Below are 23,278 nucleotides of genomic sequence, written 5' to 3' on the forward strand. Positions count from 1 at the left end.
ATAACTCTAACTCTAGCTTTTGTATGTAAGACTGTACGATTAAACTTAAACGAAAGATATGACACACACACACACACACACACGTACACGCGTATACATTTAAATTGTAACTAACAATAAACATTTCTTATGATACGATACGACTCGGCTCTGCTACCAGAACGATCCCCATTTAGTTTCCATTAGAGGTCTTGAAAGGAAAGAGAAAGAAAACAATTGAACGATCTTGGGTAATTTTGTATAAAACAATTTATTTTTTATTTTTTTGTGTACAAACAAAAGTTGCTGTCTCTTAGGGTAAATCGAAACACGTAAAATGGAATGGAGCGTTGTTGCTTTCTGTATAATCTGTAATAATTCCTTAAACACGCGGAAAGCATATTGTTGTTGTTATTATCGGAAAATTGAGGAAATCAGTTCTGCACGCTTTATTACAGCGTCTCACTTGTATTTGTAATCAATTACAAAGTGTATGATATACATGTAGATAATCCTATACTCTAAAAAAAGACATCCACCAAGACATCCGAACATTCTTCACTTTTCACTTATTATTATTGCAAAAAAACGCCTCATCTCTCCTTGCATTTGCACTCTTAATATTTTATCTTCTGCACATCCTTGTGTGTGTTGTTATTACTTGAGGAAAAAACTCCCAGATTGTGTTGAGTCTTACATAATAGAAATTCTAGGATCGAACTTTGCTGTATCTTACAACTCATCGGTTCTGGGTTTGACTGAGCTGCCGCTGCGATCGTAGGCCTTGAGCTGATTGGTGGCGTGCTTGGCGATGTACTTGATGAAGTCTTCGAGCTCACGACCGCCTTCGTACTTGACCGGATTGTCCTTCGCGTCCTTGGGCGCCCAGTAAAGAGTAGGGAAGCCGCGTACTTCGTACGGAGCCGGGACGTCATTTGCCGTAGCGTCCATCTTGACGATATCGACGTCCTCATCGGCCAGCTTCTCGCCCAACTCGTCGTATACTGGTGCCAGTTTCTTGCAGTGACCGCACCACGGCGCGTAGAACTCGATTAACGTATCCTTGCCGTTGTTAATTACCACCTCATCGAAGTTCTTGGCTACCGCAACCTTCACGTTACCCGTGTTGCTCTCCGGAATCGGTTCGGACTTGAGATACGGTTCTAAAGTGCCAGCTTGCAGATCCTTCAGGAACGCTTCAAATTCATCCAGAGAAAAGTCTTTGAGAACAAACTTCTGGTTCTTGTCATCTCGAGCTAAAACAACCGGCTTGTCGCCTTTCGCGTAATCAATGCCGAAGTCGTTCAGTTCGTGTTGGAAGTCATCCTTGGAAGCTACGGCGAAATTGAATTCAGGGAAGTCTTTGGCAACCTTGATGATTCTATTACGCCAGTAATTCGTGCCTTTGGCATTCTTCACGTAATCCACGTTGTAATAGGCAACAACAAGAGGATTCTTGAAGTCTTGCGCGTTGTCGCGAGTACGAACGCCAGCAATACCATGACTGCAAGACAAAATTAACACCATATAGTGATTCTGATAGTCGATCGTGAAATTTGAAAAAAGAAAGATCAAAACTTACTAATTCTTACTGATGAATTCGTTCACGTCACTGATAGAATCGCTACCTTTGTACACTACACTGTTATCCTCGAATTTGTTGTGAAGTATCTTTGGTCGGTAAAGAACAATAGCATTTCTGAAACAAGATATATGCATAAATATATGTTACAATCAATATTGTCTTCTTTTATCACATTAAGATACTTACTTCTGGGACACCTTGTCCAAAAGTTCTTTCAACGAAGTGTGGGCAAATCTGACTTTCTCTCTGAGTTTTTTAGAGACTGTGTGGAAAGCTGCGGCCAAAGGAGAATCATCCTTTTCAAAATAACCTATTACACTAACATCATCTGCCCCCAAGAACGTCTTGTGGGCATCTACACTAGTTAATTCTTTAGATGCTGGTCCTACTTGAGCCTAAAATAAAAACCAGTCATGAATAACAGCTGTGCCACGAATTGTTTTCTGACAAAAACATGAAATATATAGAATATTACCTTCATGTACTTAACAATACCCTGTGCCTCTCTTGGACCATTATAGTCAGACCTCAGCTCATTACCTTCGAAGATCTTCAGTGTCGGGTAACCGCTAACGGAATACTTGTTGCAGGTTTCTTTTCCAGATTCTGTACAATCGACCTTGGCCAGTGTAATAGGTGGATCGTTACCTATGAGCAGCTCTGCCGCCTTGGCATATTCTGGTTTCAGGCGTTTACAATGCCCACACCTGGCAATAAAATAAACATTCTATTAAACTCAAATAAAATTATTGCAATTCTCTTCATTCGGAAAATAAAGACTGCGATCTCTCAAAAACTCGTGATTTGAAAATATCATCTCCGGTATTCCGGTAAACTAAAGATAAGAGGCTTTTTGGCGATAACTAATACAAGTCGATTTTATCACAAAAGAGTGATAAGAGACTGTGCTCCGGTTTCTTACGTATTTTTGTCTTACTTTTTGTTCTTGCTTCGCGAACAATTTATAGCGTTGCAGTTACTCCTTTTTTTTTTTTTGTTTAATGTTCAAAATTCCAAATAAACCGTTTTATCGCGCAAGTGCAATATAAGCGCAACCATAGCGCTAGGCTCTGTGCATGGGAGAAGGTCTTTTTTCTCACCATGGTGCGTAAAACATGACGAGGGTGTTCTCGTGACGCTCGAGCTCGACGTCAAAGGTTTTGTCTGTGAGCTCCAGGACATCCTTCTCGTCGGCGAGAGCACCGAGCAAAAGCAGCGGTAGAACAACCAGGCACCTTCGCAGCATCTTCGCGATGACGGTACGTGATCTCACTCCGCGGGTCACAAGTAACTCTGCCTTATCTCCAGTCCAGTCGCGATCTTCCTGTCGCCGTTCCGTTTAATCTCGCGGACGTGGCTCTTTCACAGCCGACAACACGATTTACAGTATCCGACGCGACCGGAGCGAAGTGTTGTCGCACACTGATTGGTCGATCGGTCTCCCACCAGCGCGCGTGGGTCTACTTGGTGTTCGGAAAATAACCGAAGTCGTCTGTCGTATATTAGCACAACATAAATCTAATTGTTCGGCTTACTAAACTTGCTCACGGACTCTGCCAGCGAGACTCTTGCTTATTTAATATCGATCTTCTTCTGACAAAAATTTATTCGAGATCTTAATCTAGATTAGAAATTGAAGTTAAAAGACTTGACAAGGCCGAATTTATCTTCGAAGGTAGTATAACCATATTTTTTAAATGGCTAAGCGTTTAAATGACCAAGTTGTTCGGCGAGCAAAAGCATCGCGTAGAACCGAGGAAACCCGATATCAATTAACGCTGAAAAATTATCGCTGTAAATTGTTGCAAGATCCCAAAGTTGCGCTCTTCATTGCGCTTAACATTCGTGTCTTTCAAGTCACCAGGTATACGTACTTCCAGGACGGTCGGCAACGTGTTTTCGGTGGGAGAACACAAGGCTGTGGGCGACTTCGTGCGTGTTGTATATTTGTCGGACTCCAAAAGCGGCTTTTTGCCGGTTACTCACCGGCTTGTGAAGATGCTTGCCAATTGAAAACGCACACGTGGTTTTATTTTAATACTTTACAGCCAAAAAGTTTTTAAAAAACCTCTGGGGTAATATATATATATTTTTTTTTTTAGATCGATCAAACGTATATATTGGGAAAGAGAGATACACATTTTGTATATTGTATAAATGCAGTCGTTTATGGCAGTAATAATTCTATATATATATATATATATGTATGTATCCGCGCGCGGCTTATCTAAAATGTGGCAGTAATCTCTAATTTATATACAACGGTATTGGTAAAAGAGAAAATTCGTTGGTTTGTTCTTTTTAATCTAGGAAACTTTTAATAATCAAAAGTCCCTCTGTTCATATACAAGTCTGATATAAGATTATCGATACAACGAAGACAGGTTCCGTCCATTTACGTGTATACGCGCGTATGTACACGCGTACACAACATACACGTGTGTGTGTGTGTGTGTGTGTTACGTGCGTACACACACGCGCCATATATATAATTTATATATTTATATATAATTAATATATACTGATTATTTACAAACATTGTTACATTATGTAAACGACGACATTCATAAACGCGTAATTTATAGGGAGAAAAGACGAACGTATTTGTGTAAAGAAAAGGAAATGGAAGCGAAAGAGAGAGTAAGAGCAAGGGTGGGAGTACGTCCGTATAATAAAATTCTGAAGAATCAGCGAATTCGCGCTAGAGAAGCGGGTTTTTGACAAGTTTTCCTCCGATACTTTGCGAGCAACACGTTGTTCCAATTGTTGATCGGATGTAAATATTATTTCTTCACAATCAATCACATCAAATTATCAACTGAATCTTTTTCAGTTGCATCACGTGGTTTATTTCTCTTTTCAAGATAAATGTTTAATTGAGAGAGAAGAAAATTACACACGAAGAGCGTTTAAGATAATTTAATTTATATTTTGCGACATATTATTTTGAAATTGGTCATCAAAGTTCTTTCTCGAATTAATTGAAAAAGTGTGTGGTAAATGTGCTGTGAGATATTGCGTATTTTATATTGTTATCGATTCTTTTTGACGAGGCTCGTTAATTAATTTGCACATTTCTTGACACATAAACATCTCACTATCATCATTAAATCCATGTTTTCGAAGCACTCACGCCGCCAGTTAGGTTCACATTCCAATGAAGAAATGTAGTAGCCGCGGGAGAGATAAAAAAGTCCGAAGAGAGAGAGAATTATCATAAAAAACCTCAAGTTACAAAAAAATAATACATATATACGTATGTATATTAGAAAATAAATACAAAATGCATATTAGAAAATAAATACAAAAATATAATGTTTTAAAAATTAGCTTGTATTTTATTTCGTTATCAAAAAAGGTGACGGTATAAAATATCGCAGTGCGGTTAAATTAGCATTTATGGACGAAATCAGCTTAAATATTCCTGAGAAAAAATGGATTAGATCTAATTAAAATTTAACGAGATAAAAATAAAAAATGAAAAAAATAGACCTAATTAGATCTAAATTAAATCTAAATGGATATAAAGTAGATCTAAATAAATATAAAATAAATCTAAATAGATGTAAGAGTAAATCTATGTATAAATTTACACACTTTTATTTATTATATTAAATCTACTTTTGATTCTCTGAGTATTTGATACTCAAATCTATTATTTAGATCGTTATATATTATATTAGATCGTCTCAGATCTAATATAATATATAAACAGATAATATATAACATATTAAACAGATCTGTGTTCAGATCTGTTTAAATCTAAGTAAATCTGAGTAGATCTACAAAATAGACTTAAATAACATATAAAAGTGTAAATTTACATAGATCTACTTATATTTATTTAGATCTACTTTATATCTATTTAGATTTAATTTGGATCTAATTAGATCTATTTTTTCATTTTTTTTTTATCTCGTTAAATTCAATTAAGTTAGATCTAATCCATTTTTTTCCGGGTTTCGACTCGCAAAAATTGAGATCTCACTTCGTATGTCAGTCAAACAAAGAGACTCTTGTCGCTAAGATAACGAATTAACAGTTATAGAGAAATGTAATAATCGAAAATTTATACTTTCGTATAACGTTTCCTACATTTCTTCACGATTCATCGCGTGTACGTTTTTGAGGATGCTCGCACAGTATTTTGAGAAATAATCAAGATTTGTGTACGTGTAAATGTGTGTGTGTGCGTGTGCGAGTGCGAGGAAAGCTCACGAGAAACATTGATATGACAAATGATGAGAGGAAGAAACGCAAAGAAAAAAAAAAAAAAAAAGGTAGAGCAAACGCATCAAAGAAAGCGGGCGCTTTATAATACACATCATCCCGATGCAACTGTACAACTATAATACATTCGTACATCAGCCGATGCTTCATAAATTAAAGAGAAACAAGATCCATTCGCCTACGTCTTATCACAGGCTACGAATGTAAGGATTTTATTTATTCGACGGGATGGTTGGTCACCATCTGTCCGTCCTCAAACAGCGAGAAGAGACAAGCGGAAACCTTAACGGACGTATCGTAGAAAAGTGATTTTTTTTTCTTTTTTTTTTTGGATTTTTTTTTTTTTAATCTCCTTTAGGCTCCAGAGAAGACGTTCGATGGATACGTGTTTCGGGAATAATGATGATGATGATGATTGACGCGCGTGATCATGTAAACGTGTTTGGTGATCTCGCGCTCGGATTATTCATGCGCGTCGAATACTTCCTCGAGTACTTACTCGCTAGATTCGTTTCTTCGTTATTGCTTACTAGTTACATTTGCGAGAATTCACGACGAGAAAACAAAATTCGGAAAACCGCAAATGAAGAATTCGTTTCGCCACATTGACACGTTATTTTACTTGTTGAAAAACAAAACTTATGATAAGTAATACAATCTAACAAAAATGTACTTGACGGTACTTGATCGATTAAAATATTCAAGTACGCGTGAGATCCGAAAGAAAATTAAATTCGCATTCATGCGAATTGCGTGTTGAAAAATATAATCACGAATATAAAAAAGAAAATATATGTTTTTATCAAATCTAATTTTCTCAGTTTTGCAAAAGATTTCAAGATTGTTGATCTGAACAATTCGCTTTGAACTCTTCAATTGCTTACAATATTAGATACAATATTAGTTCGCTTAAATAAAAAATAAAATTTACAAATTTAATTGTAGATTCTGTCTTGAGGAGGACATTACGTGTGGGAGATACATTCTTAAGAGTGTCGCAACTCAATTGTCAGTTAAATATACATTAAAAAAAAAAAAAAAAACAGATAAAATAAGTAATATAAAAGTGCATACACACAAGGTGTTTTTTTTTTTTAAACTGAACGTCAATCACAAATGTCATTCGTCAGATCTAAAAAAGCTGCAACGAACTATTGACTCAATAATATTTTTACGTACACATACGATACGTACATGAATTTTTATTTTGTCTATAAACACCCTGTGCAATGTGTGTGTTTGTGTTTGTGTGTGTGTATTTATAATATTTGTATGAAACACATGTCCTAAGCGAGCGTTCTCAAGTTCGTCGACATCACATCCGGCATCACACACGAGTTCACACGTCGCCAAACAGATCTTTCGCATCGCTGCGTCAAAATTCCGCACGTAAAACATCGACATCTTTTCCATCTTATTAAGAAACATTATTACAATTACGTTACGTACGAATGTATAAAATCTAATTTTTACGACTAAATGGGAATGTACGATCCGTTCTTTTTTTTTCTTTTTTTTTTTTTTTTTCTTGTCTTCGCGATGCGTCAATCGTAGAAATATTGTGTGTTATTACATTTCCTTGCAAATACCAGAATTCAGCTTTCGCGAGACGCGCGTTTTCTCACGACGACTCCTTGTGTCTCGAGCGAGATATCTGTAACCCACTCCCTTCTTCGTTTTGTTTTACTTTCGAGAATCTATCTGAGATTGCGCGGATTCGATGCGATCGAAAACGCGCGCTCCTCGCGAAATCAAAATAACATCGATATATATATATATATATATTTATTTATATATATAATTCTTTACGGGAATGCTTGCAGTTAATCTTCGGGTTACAAAAGTGTGATGTCGCTTCTTTCTTTTTTTTTTTTTTTTTTTTTTTCACTTATTTCATATTGGCTCTGACACTTAGAGGCGATATCAAGTTTATCTCTCGGCAACTCACCACGATCGCGAATGTTACCACCGGTGGTGACATTGAGACGCGCTTGTTTACTTTCGAATGTTGAGCCACCGAAAGGCATTACGATCATTTAACACTGAATTACGTTATGGCACACCTACAAAAAAACGGTTCTACTTTATTTCATGATTTTTTGTGCGAATTCGAAGCGCTTGTTTGTAAACTTAAACGACGACTTAAAGAGATGAACTGTGGTGGCTTTTATGCTGTGCGTATTATATAAACGAAATTAAACGCACGTTCTCCTTTTCCTGTTGCGAGAACCGAAACGGCGCTCTAAAACTCGAAGCGTGACATCGAATCGATCACTTTTTGCGTTTTGTAAAAAATACAAAACAAAAACGTCAGAATTCTTGCGTAAAACGGTCTTTTTTTTTTTTTTTTTTTTTTTCATCTTTTGAAAAAGTCCCTATGAATTTTTCTCTCTCGCGTTACAAACTACGTATTTTTTAAATCGTTAAATTTTTTTTTTTTTTTGTTAATTTTTATATACACATTTACTTTAAAAAATCTTAATATTGTTCGCAGTTTCTAAATACTTCTTAATGCGGTAATGCGGGGTTTCGCGATTCGAAACTCTCTTTATGCGTATTTGTGTGCGTGAATCTTTGCTTTGAATTTGCGTTCTCTCTTTTATACGCCTATCGTCAATTGTTTGTTTTTTTTTCTCTCTCGCTTATTAACCGCTATTTGTCGAGACGTTGTGCAATATTAATAATTATGTTACTTGCGTTTTTTTTTTCTTCAATTGTCTCTCGTGTCCCTTTAGACGGAATAAATATATATGTACGAATCGTCGTTTGAGCTCGCTCCTTCAGACCCTGCTATGATAAAATCGGTAATAATTACGATAGAGAGAGAGAGAGAGAGAGAGATCGTGGGAACGATCTCTCTCTCGTAAAATTTATATTTAAAACCTTCCGCAAGATAAATCTACACCGAGATATGCGAAATTAAATAATTACATTCTCGAGAGAGACAGGCGGATGATCGCGTGCGTCAGCAGCTACCGAAGTTGAGGAAAAATCTTTTTGATATCGTTGCTATTTTTTTTTTTTTTTTTTTAACGTATATAGATATTATGCGACGTAATTATGTTCGTTACACGTTTCGTTTTTTTTTTCTTTTTTCATAAATACGTGTGTGGACTATATAAAATCCCCTTCTTTATAGATTACACTAATATGGATCTCTTTAACGAGACCGTACGTAAATAAAAAAATTATTTTTCAGCACCTTCGTCCTTTGTGTGGATGCGGATAATAAGACACAGAAAGAGAGAACGGAAAGAAAATCCGGGAGGGAGGGCGAAAAAGAAGCGAAAAACAAAGTAACATCGATACTTACTTTCTTATCCTAGATAAAGCTAATCGCTATTATCGAATCATCGCGCGCGAACGCGCGAATCTCTTATACGTATCCCTAAACACAATATCAATAAATACATCGCTCTGGATACATTCAACATGCATACTGTTATGACACATTAATGCTTACTAACTCTTGCATTATTATCTGATCCGCACGTGCGAAACAAACACATCTTAGGACCGTCGATCGAGCGATCATTCAGCAGAGAAACGTCTTGCTCTTATGTCTCACACGCGTTTTTCAAAAAAATAATCAACCTGAATGAGACGAGGACTTAAATAAACGCTTTGTTCGGTTTGTTAAGGTCGTTTCATCTTGCGCAGAATAATCTACGTTAAGTCGTAATTACGAGAAAGTGCGCTAAAGCGAAGTTTTATTATTAATGTAAACTATATATATATATATAGTGAGACCAATTGTTCGCGTCCAACCGGATGTACATAAAAAAAAATTCCATACCGAATTATAGCCTGACATGATATTGCGAGATGTCGACAACGCGCCACTCCTACCGCTTTTGTTCCGCAAAAGCTGTGCTCCCTCCTCCCTCGTCGCACAGCCGCTGAGACCGCCACGCACTTCGCACGACAGCGTGTTCCGTCACTACACCATCACAACGGCGTCCTCACCGCAGAACAGGAAAGGATATTGATCGATCATTGTCTGAACCACGTCTTCCAGATACGGCCTCATAGCCTCGAATCGACCAAGATCGTTAAATTCAATCGGTAATAACGTAGGCCACCAACAGATAGCTAGATTTTTGCTGTCCATGCTGTTGAGTTTGCAATTCTCCGCAACCCTAAATCATAGGAAATTTAATATAAAAATATGTGTGAGAAGAAACAGTTAAATTTGAGAAATATTATTTTGTTATGAGCTTACTTCACGAAGTGTTGAAAGATAAACTTAAGAACATCGAAATTCACGGGATTTAATTTGTTGAGCATTAAGCGCAGAGCTAACAATCTACCGCTTCGGTCTGCAATTATTTAAATTTAGTGTTATTTGACGTTTTATGCATGTAATGTGAAATAAAAACAAAAGAGAGAGAGAACACTGACCTTCCATATTCATGCAAGTAGCTGACATAGGTTTGCTAATACCTCGTGCACCTGATATGAAAATAAATAATAATATATTCACAGAAACATGACAACAACAAAACAAAATTTAGTAACAATTGTTAAAAAAAAAACAAACAAAAAATGCCCATGACTCTAAGAAATTTGTACACGTTTGTTTTAATTTACCTGATATATCTTCAAGTTCGCTCATACGTTCTTTGTCGATAAGCGGCGGTAGCCTCTTGGAAAAGAAATCTTTCAAGGCTGTAGCGACAGCATTTACAGGAATGTCCAGAGAACGTATGTCAACATTACCGTCTGCGTGTCAGCGCAGAAAACGTTAGCGTTAGAAAAAGTGAAATGACGAGAATTAAAATATATAAGTTTTTTGCAAAAAAGACACACGTTACCTTCTTCGAATTTTTGAAAAAGCAGGTCGACATGCGCGCGATTACCCGGCACTCTGTAAATCCCTTCTGAGTCCAGCCCCTCTTCTTCGATAAACCGCACGCACTTCTCGAGGAATAAAGGTATCCGATTCGTTTCGCTCTGCGCGAAATCCTCAATCAAAGGTTGCGACTGACTTGAGCCTGGCGTTCCTCCCGGGCCCTTAGTTTGCTTTATCTTTTCCTGTTTCTTCTTCTCCTTCTCCTTTTCCTTCTCGGCGTGTTTCTTGAGTTTTTCCTCCTTTTGTCTTCTCTTTTCCAATTTCTCGTCCTCCTTCGCTTTTTGCTTGTCTTTCTTCCTCGTTAATTTATCGCCGTCTTTTTTGTTCAATATACCGAACTAAGGAGAGCACAGAGACAACAAATTTAATTTTCACGCACAATCTCGCACAATATTCGCTCGTATCACATGAGTGAGGAACTTACACTAGGAGAATTGATTTCACGTGGTGATGAAACATCTAAGCTTGATTCATCATCTGGAATGCCAAATGTATTTTCACCCCTTTGCTTGGCTAAAATAACAATAGTTCATGCAAAGTTATAAAGAAAGCACAGATGTACCGCAACTTAATAGAAAAAAAAATGATCAATAAACTCATATAAAAATAGCAAGAGCTTTCATTTGATTAAGAAGCTTCAATGCAAGTTATATAAAAAATTCTTTAATCAACACATGCACATAACACATTAAAAATTTAGTTTGCACAAATATAATTACATATATTTCATTTATTTTTCCATTTGTTCTTTAATTTACTTTTAGGGGCAAAAATACGCGCGAAAAAAGAGAATATTCAGAGATATACACAACTTCCAGAAGAAAATTATTTACAAACGATTTGTTACGTCATAAGAAGAGATACACACGCACACATGTTAATTAACATATGTATGCGCGCATGCTGAACGCAGCTTTATTTATACGACAAATGTCTTTTCAAATTCATTACACATGATTACTTACAGGAACCGCTAAACATCTCCTGTGTCATGTGTTTCACGCTAAACGGATGTTGCAAGTATTGCTGTTGCAGAGAGTTTCCAGAAAATCTTTTTCGCAAACTAACGGCAGCGTATTTGTATTGTTTCGATCTCGATTTCGAAGTGTGTTCCGGATCGCTCGATTCGGAAGAATCGGGTGTTTCGCTAGACACTAAAAGTAAATACATGCTCATATGAAAAAAAAAAAAAAAAAAAGAAACTAAAAATACTAAAAATTACTCGCTAACAAAATATTTAAAACGACAGATTTTTTAAAGGACAACATTATCTACCTCTGTCCGCTAGATCAACACGCCAGTTCTTATCGTCCTTTATGTTATAGTTCAAACCGACTATACCGTCCCCACTTCCCATGCTGGCCAATGACGGCACTTTGGGCGTGGCGACCGGTATCGCGGTGCGTTTCTTGCGTATTCGTTTGTGTGACGAAGGTTTCTTATTCCCTTTGCTCAACACGTCAGTCGCTCTTTGTCTTTCCAAGGAACTCCATTCCGAGTCGGAATCGCTGTACGCTGTTTGATATAGTATCATATCACACAAATCAATTATATAAACATATATGTTAAATAAAATTTAAAGTAAAAAAAAACAACTATCTTGGACTAAATATCTTACACGGCTGTCCTTTTTCGCGTCGGTGACGCAATTTGGACTTGTTGTTGCTGATGGAATCCTGCACCAAGGCGTACATGTAGTCACCGTCGTACGAGTACATGCTCGGAACAACGTCCTTGACTTGCGCGTATTCGGAACCGAGGTCCACCAGTTCCGGTGTGGCCAGAGGAGCGTGACCCATGAGTTTCGGACCGTGCTCATCCTTCTCGCCAATCGTCATTCGGGCTATCGCGTCTGTCACATTGGAAAATTCTTTCAAATTGATCTTTCCGGGCTGTTTCAAGGTCTGACTGCTTCCCTTCGGTCGCGGTTTAGGCTGGGAAATGTATCGTCGACCCGTCGTGAACGCTCTGTGCGAATAATTGTTGGTAACTCCGTCCTGATGCATGAACGTGTCCTTTACCCAACCTGTGCAAACAAAAAAAAAGAAAAAAGATTTCACGAACAAAATCTCGAAAAGTTACTGAGCGGTTAATCAGTTCTTGCTTTTTACCAACCAGATAACTTAGTCGTGATGTCTTCGTTTTTCATGAGATCTCTTTCTCTCTCTTCTCGATAAAAATCGACCTGACTGTAAATGTCGCTGTCGTCGCTCGGCGTAGCTCTGTGATCGGCGAATTGCTCGGTCATGCCAGTGTCGCCCAGATCACCGTCGGGTGTCAATTGCTCGTACGACTCGGAGCCGCTTCTAAAAGTTACAGACATACTGCTTCACGTTAGACTTTTGGGTCACAAAGAAATCGAGACGTTAGAGAAGTTTGTTCGCTTCAGTGCTAGAAAGTCGTTTTTAGAATAGTTACCCATCGTCCGGCGTTTGAAGATGATAGCTCTCATGTCGGGGCGGTGGCATCGGGTGCAAGGCCGAATACTCCAAGGTGCCTTCGCCACTGTCATTCAAATTTCCCGGTTCCTCCATGTTAAACGCCTGTTCGATCTCCGGTTTTTTCTCCCACACCACTTTGAAAAAGGGCGTATAAAATGCAGCTGGAAAATATGTTTCAGAATCAGAGAAAATTGGTACTCTTCTTCGTTGCGCATTGTCGATACTCTGCTTTTGAGACTCCCCAAAATGTACAATTGATAATCTTACTTTTTTGCTGACAACTAGACGCGGACGTCATAAAATGCGCTTCCAATTTGTCCGCGATGGCATTTCCCTCTGTGATAAGCAGATGACTCAAATCGTTACTGAAGAAAGCGTTCGCGCCTCCGGTATCGGTCACAGCCATTATTTGTATCGGTAGATTTGGTATGTTCGTAGAAAAGGCACTGAGAAAAGAGAAAACAAACGCGCGCACGTAGAGATAACTCGTGAAATATAATTGATTAAAAAAAATTGTCCGATATGTAAAAAAATCATTGATTACTTCAGAGTAGCAAGAGATGCTTTTCTCTTCGTGGAGTAGACGAGTATAAAGCCGTGCACTAATTCGTCCCTAAACGCATTCGCTCCGTGGAAACTCGAAATAATGACCTCGACTCGACGTTTACACTCTCCCAAAAATGTTTCTAAAACTATAGACCTATCTCCGCTCAGAAAGCAGCACTGGTGATTAAGTAAAGGACCGAGAACGTTCTCAACCGAATAGGGATCGCCACAGAACATACACATTATTATTCTGAAATCGCACAAATCCAAGAAATTAATTAACAAAAATTAACTTAATTGCAAGTTATTGCGACTGATGGCTTTTACCTAATATCAGGCTCCAAACATTCGATGACGCTTTGATAAATATTTAAAAAGCCAGCTCTATGATTTATAGATTGTATAAGTTGTTGTAGAGCGTCCTTCACCAACGAAGTCGGGAATCTCTTGTGCTTCTCTTGTTCCAGATCGTCTATAGAGACGTCAATAAACGGACACTGCAAACTGCGCGAAAACGTTATTACGCGATTATTATTATCATGATTTTGACAAACGTACAAATTCATGATTCAATATATATTAGATTTACCAACCTGTCAGCGAGATTTTGTCCCTCTTCCCTGAGCTTAATGGCTTCGATCTCGTCGATACCTGCTTCTGGCACAAACATTATTACAATAGGCAATCCTTGAAATGGCAATCTGTCTTCTTGCTCGAGATTCGATAACAAGGTTTTCTCCAAAGACGATCGAATGTATTCAAATGAATCTTCATTCGAGTAGATACAAAATGAGCCTGAGGAGAAGAAATGTCGATTGCTAATAACTTCTTGCACAAAAAAAAAAAAAAAAAAAAAAACACAAGTTAAAAAGAAAATTTAAGAAAAACCACCCACCATGTGGCATAAAATCCGAGGTAGTGAAGGAATTGTGCGGCAACCCGACGTCGCCGTCTATGATGCGATATCCGAGGGTGTAAAGCTGACAATCTATTTCCACCTCGTCGTCCTCGGTTTGTGCTCTTATTTCACGAGCGAATTCCTCGCTCAGTCCGTTACATCCGAGTATGACTAAATTCAATTGATTGTTATCCGACGTTAACTGCCACTGACTACTGTGATTCCACGAGGAAGGTCTGTTAGAACGTTTTCAGATTTGTGTTATAATAAAATATTTCCACACACACTATAAATGTATAAAATTTCGTTTGACGTAATGATGACGATGATGATGATAATCTTCTTACCTGTGGGCTTTCGTTCCGAGTATCCTTTCTATAAGCGCATCCATGCAATTTGGATAAGCGGGACAGTGCTCTCTTATGGGACAATGCACGAATCCCAAATGCTGGAAAAGCATCAGCTTTCTGTCTTGATCCAACCTGTCTAACGCTTTGTATCTAGAAATGGAGAAGTTATACAAGTTGTAGTTTTTATATACGTTTAAAATATACAATCCAGTCTCTCTGTACGTACCTGAAATCATCTAGTAACGCGTCTGTGATTTCTTTTATGTCGTCTTGTGTAATTGTCCCAGATGGAGCTATGCTCTTAAAGTGATAAAATAGATCGGCGTGTTCCAACAGCAATTCCTGTAACGCGATGCTTATTATATTACGCAATCAATTCTTGAAGTGATGACAAGATGTCAACAAGATGTCCACGAGAAAACTTTTGACGTACTTGAAAATTGTGTTTTGCTTTTTCAATAATTTCCTTCTGATGTTGATCATAAATTTCTTGGCAATCGTGATGAGAAAGTTCCTCGAAGCACTCCCTGCCCATGAATAAAACTCTAACCTCAGACAGATGCTTTCCAGGTGTAACGTAACCCGTTTCCTCTAATAATTGCTTAAATTGCTTCTTCCACCTGGTAGAAATTCATTACGATTAGAATAAACAATTAGAATATTTCAACGCGCAATTCTTTTCACAATTTAACATAAAATACAGAGAAATATAATATTTCCTAACGTTTATTAAATATTGCATTATTAAAAACACAACAATGTTATATTTATAAAGAATAATAATTTACTACAATATATATCGCAATACACTGATGTAATAAAAACATTTTATTACATTTTAATTTTCAATAACAAAAAGAGATTCAATAAAATGTTATTTTCGCAAGCGCGCTTTATTTGCAACTTCAAATCTACTGATTTATGAACACACACACATGCACACACGCATACCATTGATATAGTATAAATGTTATCAAAGAATATTAATAAAAAAAAAACTGTTACTTCCAATATTTACGGTTTATCCTACACAAATAGAAGCAAAGTGTAAGAAAAACACATTACCTTTTCGGAAGTCTGCGCAAAGAAACACCACCCAGAATAAAGCAAAGCATTAGTGAATTGCATGTAAAAAATTATCTTTTTTTTTAGAATCGAAATAAACAATTATCGCGATTCAAGTTCACTGCTAAGTCTATCGTTTCTTTGCGAACAAATAAGCTCATTTCTGCAATGTAATTATTTGTTATTAAAGCTTGCGTTCAGGAGTACTCACTCTAATCGTCGTTGTTCTTGTTCTAAAGCGTTTATGTGATTCTTAAATACAGTCTCCGCCTCAGGAGTCTCCAGCACGTCGTAAGGAATTTTCGTGCCGTTGTTCTCGCCAAAGTCACAATCAATCCACGGAATATCCTCGGGACACTCGTAAAAATATTGGTCAAAGTCCGGATGCTCCTTTATGTAATGTTGTACCGTCGACCATTCTCTGCAAAGCGTCATCGCGTTTAGTCGATTCGCAACAAAAAACAAAATCCACGAGAAGTCCAAAAAACAAACGAACTACCGGCGCGTTAAAACTTACTCGTTAATTAAATTCGATATATCGGGGCAAATCTCGTGAAGTATATCTGGCAGCATATCCAAGTAGCCCTGAATCTTTTTTGCTATTTGTTCGTCCTTCAGTTTCTTGATGTGTCTCCTAAACAATCTCTGTGTCGCCTCAATGCCAAACAGCTCCACAAAAGTGTTGAACTCCTTGAGCTGCGAGAGCTTCTTCGAGGCTTGCGACCACAAAGCGCGATAATCGGTCACGTGTATTCGAATCAATCTCTGCAACGATTCCGTCGACGCGTCCAACAACTCCTTCCTCGTCCTAGCCGCTTCCGCGAACGGTATTACTTTGCTGCGCATTTTCGTCTTGTCGATCAATTGCGCCAGAATTAGAAAAGCCATATCGACGTTGATGTTCTCGTGCGCCGAGGTTTCGATTATCAAAATCGAACCCTTGTACTCCTTGCGCATCACCAGTTTCTCCGCCTCCTTGACGAACTGTTCGTTCGCGTCGTCGTTCTTCGTCGTCACCAGCACGATCGGTTTCTTCGCCTTCATCAAATTGTTCAAGATATTCGCCACAATCTCAACTTGCTTCTCTATCGCCCTGTTTGGCACAAGACTCACATCGAACACGCATAGAAATCCGTCGATATTAAGTTTACCGTCGGGCAGAACCTTCTGCTCGTATTCCTTCTCTATTCCCAACTGATTCTTGCAAATGTACATGAGCTTTTCCGCGCTCGTTATCTTCGTGGCCGCGCATCTCTTCGCGTACGGTTCCATCTTGCCGCCTTTGAACGGCTGAAACGACGCGTCGTCGATGAACTCCGTGTGCTCTATTACTTGAAATTGAAACTCCGTCCCGTCCTCCGCCGTTTTCATCACCTCGCCCCAATACAAAAAGTGATCGTTGTTCACCACGCGTCCGCTGAAGTCAGACTGCAATCACACACGCATTTTCGACACGCGCATTGAAATCATTAATCAAGAAGAAAAAACAAATCAATGTGTAAGAAAAAAAAAAACAAACAACAGGAGGATACCTGCGACAACACCGAGATGTGTTCAACGTTGTAGTCGTCGCTCATGGAACGCATGAAGCGATTGCACAGACACGACTTGCCAACGCCGACCTGTCCCTTGTCCTTTTCCGTGCCAGACAGCCCGACCACCGCCACGTTTATGCTCTTCGCGTTGTCACTTTTTCTCGCCATGTTCAATGTTAATCAATGTATATATATATCGTTTTGTAAACAAATGTTAAATCGAACTTCTGTCTCTTGGATTTTGTTTGCCAGCGTCACTCAGGACATAGCCACGAGAAAATGTGCAAACAGTTTGGTTCCGTCCTTTTTCACACTATTGGTCATTATTTTAGATCTAGAGCTTTGCGTACAAAATTGACGTGACCTCCCTTTGGTAACATTTCTCACGAGTTTTAATCACAATTCGCTTGGTTGCATTGAAACATATATATTGACAAATGTCATATATAAATATTTTTTTTTTTCATATGTTTATGTATATATATAGTCGATATTTTTTTTTGTTTTCTCTCCAAATTATCTCTCTCTCGTACAACTCTACTCAAGAAAAGTTCTTTAACGGGGTAATAGAGACGCGATTTTTATATAATCGTTACGTTATTGTTTGTGTGAAATATATAAATACCACGGAGCTTGAAACGCGGGAGCTTATACACTATTTTTTTTTAATTAATCATAGCATTTATAGTTTAGCACAGCTGTGAGCAATGGTTCTTTGGAATGGCACTGCGTATCTGGAAAAGAAAAGAAAACGCGTGTGCAGTGGTATGTAAATTTGTCAAATTGTTTGCGATGCTGTCAATTATAATAAACAATTGCGCGCACAAAACAAAATCTATGGTGTTCACACACACACAATATTTCACACGCTTCTCCACGTTGACATTCTTATCCCGCAACTCTCGCACCGCACACCATGTGTCTCTTAAAATACAACTATGATTCACGCGTTCACACACTAAGGAGCCATTCACAACAAACAAACTTCGCTTAATTAACTTGCAAATTATGGAATTTTCGCGAGAAAACTTCGCGCGTCTCTCCCCGCGCGAATAAATTCAATCCCTCGCGAGATCGATAATAAAAGCGAGATTGCAATCGGTGTGTATCGCAATTCTCGGTGTGTGTCGGACTCTTACGAGCGACGAAAATTTTGTTGTTAGAGCAAAATAATATCCGGTAAAGATTAGATTGCGTTCTAACACACACACACACACACACACACGCGCGCGCGCGATTATCGCATCGCTGCATCGTGCGTATATTTTTGGACTTGATCGCGACGAAGATTCCGGGATTTTTTTTTTTCTTTTTTCGGTTGCGGGAAACAACACAGATTGGCGCAGATTTTCCGTATAAATTTCCGAATGCGTTCGCACGTTAAGCGAAGCTTCTCTTTTTTTACACTCAAACGAATTCGCGGATTGAAATAATCGCGTGTGTTCCGGGGAAATTTAAAGAAAACAACATCGTCGAAGATGATGTGACAATCGAACGCGAGTACACATAAATCTTCCGCACTTAAATCCGAGTAACGTAATCGTTTTTTTTTTCTTTTTTTATACTCGCGAGGAAAAGATAGGCGAAAGGTGAAGGAGAGTGCAGAAGGTACAAGGTCAGATAAAAATGTGCGAACGTCGTCGGGCGACGCTGTAAAAAAAATTGCAAAATTTCGTTTCTTAATTTTAATCGCACGAGTAGATACCGTATCTCGAGATACACTCAGACGGCAATAAATAGAAAAAAAACCGAAGTACTTAAATGCCTACTTAAAAATACGATCTTACAATCTGTTGAATTTAATTGCAACTTCCTTCGATGAAAAAAAATAAAAAATAGACCGCGTAACACCTTCGGGTGATGGTTTTTTGGAAAGGGAAAAAGAAAAATAAAGCGAAAAGTGTTTGAGCGCGAGATCAAACACCTCCTCATGGAGACGCGTTTCTCGGTGCTCCGACGTGACAGCCGCTTAGATCGATATGCACTGTCCCGTAACCGACGTCGTCGTCGTCGGCCACGAGATTTCGGTGGTGTGTGCAAAATTAGAGAGGACGGAAGAGAAAACGAAAGGATCGTCGCCGTCGTCGGACGTAAAACACGGGGGTGAGATGGACTACCTGAGTAAAGGGGGAAGCGCAACACAGCCGTCTCTCCTCGGATCACCCGATCTCGCACACGATCTTTCTCTCTCTCTCTCTCTCTCGTTGTCGATCGTCAAAATCCAATGTCGCAACCAAGGGTTTCCTGTTTGGCGGTTGATCCGGTTCTCTTTCTCCAGCGCCGGTCTCTCGTCCTGGGACGTTCTCGGCTCCGCTCGGTTCGGCGCAGCGCGGCGCGGCGCGGCGCGGCACGACGTGCGGAGGATAAATNCGGCGCGGCGCGGCGCGACGACAACGACGACAACGACGTCGCGACGCGCGACGTTGACGTTGAATTGATGAGGAACCGCCGGGACGACGCGCTTAATCTCACACGCGGGCACCACGGCGCATCGACGATCTGACGACTGACACCAATCTCGTGAACGGCGCGAGATCCCCAGGTGTTGTAAATAACTTCACGTCAAACACCGAATGTCGCCCCGTGGAGGAGCCATCTTTGCTGGGTGGGCACGCATCGACGGCGGCGGTCGATGTTTTTCACCCGGGCAGTAATCGCCGCTCGCGGAACGCGCGCCGCGAAAATTCGCAGCGCGAAAAAAACTTGTGTGTTGTTTTCCACAAAAACAAAAAAAAAAAAACAAAAAGGAAAACCAACAGCGGAGATAAATTAACAACGAGATTGCTTTGAGCCGTTCGTTGATGTTTTTTTTTTTTCGTGCGGAAGTACTTCTCTCCAAAAGTTTCAGGTTTTTCTTGAACTTCTGAGAATCTCAGCGAGATGCGCTAAAAAGGAAGAGACATAGAGAGAGAGACAGAATTTTTAAAAATTAGAATCTTGTAGAAAAAATCACATTTAAAGGGAGATACATTTCTCGCGATATTCAATTGATTGTTTGTTTTTTTTTTTTTTTTAAATAAACGAGCAAAAAACGAACACCCACGCAATCGTCAATAAACGTAGTTGCGCTTAAAGTTTACCTTGCGACAAACATCGTTCTCATTCTTCCCTTGCACGTGCTCTCGCGCTCAAACTAATTAGCGTTTTCGAGCGGTTTGCGAGCCGACCAATCAAATTGCTTCACTTAATCAAAATGACGTCATTAAATCGTTCCGGAAGCGATTCGAAAAATAAGTACACTATAATTTGTCTGGTAATTATAACGCCAAAAGGTTAGTCCTCGAGAGGAGGAGGTTAGAGCTGTGCTTTGGCCGAGCGTCGCGGGCCAATCGCATTTCGGGTCGCCGAGTGACAGGTGACTGATCGAGATTACTCAATTGCGATTGGCCGCTTCTAAGTTTAGTCAAGTCAGCGCGCCTGACTCCTGGCGGCCGATCGGAACATTTCACGACGGACGTGCACGCACGCACAGCAGCGTTGCACAGAACGTGCATTCGAAAAATGGCCGACAGCGGGGATGGAGCGAACAGTACGTTGTCCGGAAAAGAGACGAGAAATATGCTCGCCGACGGCCCGGTCACCGATCCGGCGTCCATTACAAAGGTAAATTGCATCGCGCCCTCGAACGTGACGTAAAAATTCGAACTGTCTCAAGTTCTCGCGGCAACGTTTTACGGCTAATTTGACAGCTGTATGCCACGAGTGTCGTATTTGCCGCCGTTATTGCGATCGAGTCTAACGACGAGCTTAACGGAGTCCGCGAAAAACGCGTGTAAACGCGCTCCCGTCTGTCAATTGTCATTCCGCCCGGGTTATAGACAGGGGAAATTTTGCTATAATTGTTTTTTTCTTCTTTCTCTGTTATATATTTATATTTCTTTTCGTTCTTTCTCCTTCTCTCTCACTCTCCCTCCCCTTTCTTCTCCCTACTTCTCCTTCCCCGTTCCCTATTTTTGTCTGTCCATCGGTCTCTCTTATCGGTTTCCTCTCTCACCTGGGTTTTTCTTCTGTATGTAAATTGTGTCTCGCCCAGCCCTTGCGAGTCTTGTGACCACATGTGGTTGTTATGTAATTGGACACATGTCGTTTTAATTGACATGTCTTTCTTCAAATGAATGGGCGTTGGTTTTTTTTTAAGAGCCGCCTGCTGTGTTTACGCGTGCGAAGAAACATATTTTCGGACAGATTTCTCTCGCACACGTAGACCAGAGTGTGACGGATTTTTAATTTTATTTTTTCTCTTTTTTTGTTATTTATTATATATCTTGTGTCATATTCGCCGAGGGAGCAAGTGAAACTTTTGTTTGTCAGTTTTTTTTATTTTGGAAGAAGAGATAAACGTCTAACGAACATCTTGTTTATATATGTATAAAGAAAAAAAAAAAAGAAATATGTAATTAACGTTATTTGACATTGTTTAAAGCCTCGGTGCACATTTTTTTTGTTCCAAATAAGAATACAGTTCTAACGGTAACAACAAGCTGCTGTGCATTTTCTATGAAAATTGGAACAACAATAGTTAACACTTGGAGAAACAAATGCATGCAATTACACACACATAGTGTTACTCATGAATTATTCAAGATGCGCTTACATATTATTTTATATATACATAGTGCATTTATTCACACCAGTAGTCCGTAGATTCGGTACCAATCACTCATGCATCACTCATAAGACACATCACATTTTGGATTGGCACCGTTTTGCACTATATGTGAATTTTGTATTCGAACAAAAAAAAAACTCACGAAGTCTAAAGAGAAACGAGATTTTTATACGAGGTTTCTCTTTCCAATCCCTTCGCAAATTTTGTATTTTGACCATTTTTCTCTCTCGGAATACAAAAAGATTCGCATGCGAATAAGAGAAATTTCTGTCTAATTTGTTTATTTTTGTTTCTAGAGAATTTTGTATCATCTCTCTCTCTCTCTCTCTCTGACCTGAGTATTGGCTCGTGATCTTTCAAAGACAGATTGTTAAGATAAACAAAATTGCTGCGAAAAATTTATTCCACAAAGGTGTAACGTGAGAAAAAATCGAGAGTTAATCGCGTCGAGACGTAAAAAGAAAAGAAAAGAAAACTTCATCATACCACACAAAGTTTGTTTTTGCGCAAAGAGTAATCTTTGGGAGTTTTGTACCAAACTACGGACTGTAATGCGGAACAACTTGATGCATTTGAATCATGAAATGGTGGTTGTTGTGATTTCAGAGCTTAGAGGCATCAAATAATGCCTTTCATGGCCCGAGAACAAAATTAGTAAGTAAGAGTATATGTGTATAAAAACTCAAAGTATTTGTACGCAAATACATTCCCCTATAATCCTCTAATAGATCAATCCTTGGCTACTTTTCCTCAGGGCTGCTTTTGTCTCCTTGCCATAAAAAAAAAAAAAAAAAAAAAAAGACCGTGTGTGTGTCGATTTGTCATTTTGTCAGTTTATCATTTTCGCTTATCAAGCAGATAACACACAGACTAATAATGAGACGATTGCACATGTTTATTGCGAGAACTGTTTGTTGTCGCGTTCTTCCTTGTTGGAGGACTTAACTTTGACGTCTCCAAGTTTTGATTCAATAAGATGTGATTTATAAAATTAATAATATTATCGCGATGACACAAAATGACAAATTTCTTTTGCATATCAGACAAGTCAAATCGTCCGTATTGATCTGTGTGACCACTCATAACGACAAATTAGCTTCATACGCGTTCTTGAATTTTGTAGTTTTTTTTTTTTTTTTTTTTTTTTTTTTTTTTTTTTCTGTTCAATGCGTTGTGCAGCCCTTAAGG

The 23,278-nt window shown here is 38.9% G+C and overlaps 3 protein-coding genes across 12 annotated transcripts in view; 1 reads left to right on the top strand and 2 right to left on the bottom strand.

The window, feature by feature from the left end:
- Positions 1–231: 231 nt before the first annotated feature.
- Positions 232–2,931, bottom strand: LOC109856897 (protein disulfide-isomerase A3). Its single transcript, XM_020432626.1, has 5 exons — positions 2,665–2,931; positions 2,040–2,271; positions 1,751–1,959; positions 1,562–1,678; positions 232–1,483 (listed from the first exon to the last, which is right to left on the bottom strand). The coding sequence occupies exons 1-5, from the start codon at positions 2,808–2,810 to the stop codon at positions 712–714; spliced, it is 1,476 nt and encodes a 491-aa protein (XP_020288215.1). The 5' UTR covers positions 2,811–2,931; the 3' UTR covers positions 232–711.
- A 5,875-nt stretch (positions 2,932–8,806) lies between these two features.
- On the bottom strand, positions 8,807–20,695 carry LOC109856898 (rho GTPase-activating protein 190). Of its 7 annotated transcripts, none has more exons than XM_020432630.1 (24): positions 20,562–20,695; positions 17,479–18,215; positions 16,464–17,374; positions 16,158–16,367; positions 15,947–15,958; positions 15,315–15,501; positions 15,108–15,223; positions 14,879–15,031; positions 14,529–14,767; positions 14,227–14,428; positions 13,961–14,137; positions 13,632–13,883; positions 13,355–13,533; positions 13,065–13,248; positions 12,762–12,970; positions 12,265–12,672; positions 11,922–12,161; positions 11,612–11,800; positions 11,071–11,159; positions 10,609–10,984; positions 10,385–10,516; positions 10,196–10,246; positions 10,017–10,113; positions 8,807–9,933 (listed from the first exon to the last, which is right to left on the bottom strand). In XM_020432630.1, the coding sequence occupies exons 2-24, from the start codon at positions 17,647–17,649 to the stop codon at positions 9,735–9,737; spliced, it is 4,983 nt and encodes a 1,660-aa protein (XP_020288219.1). In that variant the 5' UTR covers positions 17,650–18,215; positions 20,562–20,695; the 3' UTR covers positions 8,807–9,734. The 7 variants fall into 7 exon arrangements, with proteins under 7 accessions (XP_020288219.1, XP_020288221.1, XP_020288223.1 ...); XM_020432632.1 differs by lacking the exon at positions 20,562–20,695 and adding an exon at positions 19,599–19,783 and having other exon boundaries at positions 12,762–12,952; XM_020432634.1 differs by lacking the exon at positions 20,562–20,695 and adding an exon at positions 19,599–19,783 and having other exon boundaries at positions 11,071–11,123.
- A 237-nt stretch (positions 20,696–20,932) lies between these two features.
- The window catches only part of LOC109856900 (adenosylhomocysteinase 2-like), a 6,611-nt gene continuing 4,265 nt past the window's right edge, over positions 20,933–23,278 (top strand). For 2 of the 4 annotated variants that reach the window (XM_020432640.1, XM_020432641.1), the window contains exons 1-2: positions 20,935–21,084; positions 22,697–22,744. In XM_020432640.1, coding sequence (XP_020288229.1) covers positions 20,983–21,084; positions 22,697–22,744 — 150 coding nt within the window. In that variant the 5' untranslated portion in view covers positions 20,935–20,982. Of the gene's footprint in view, positions 21,085–22,696; positions 22,745–23,278 lie in introns of all 4 variants that reach the window. The other 2 variants (XM_020432643.1, XM_020432642.1) reach the window with 2 other exon arrangements.

This window comes from Pseudomyrmex gracilis, unplaced genomic scaffold (assembly GCF_002006095.1).
Source record: "Pseudomyrmex gracilis isolate BER0280 unplaced genomic scaffold, ASM200609v1 scaffold_137, whole genome shotgun sequence".
NCBI classification, from domain to species: Eukaryota; Metazoa; Arthropoda; class Insecta; order Hymenoptera; family Formicidae; genus Pseudomyrmex; species Pseudomyrmex gracilis.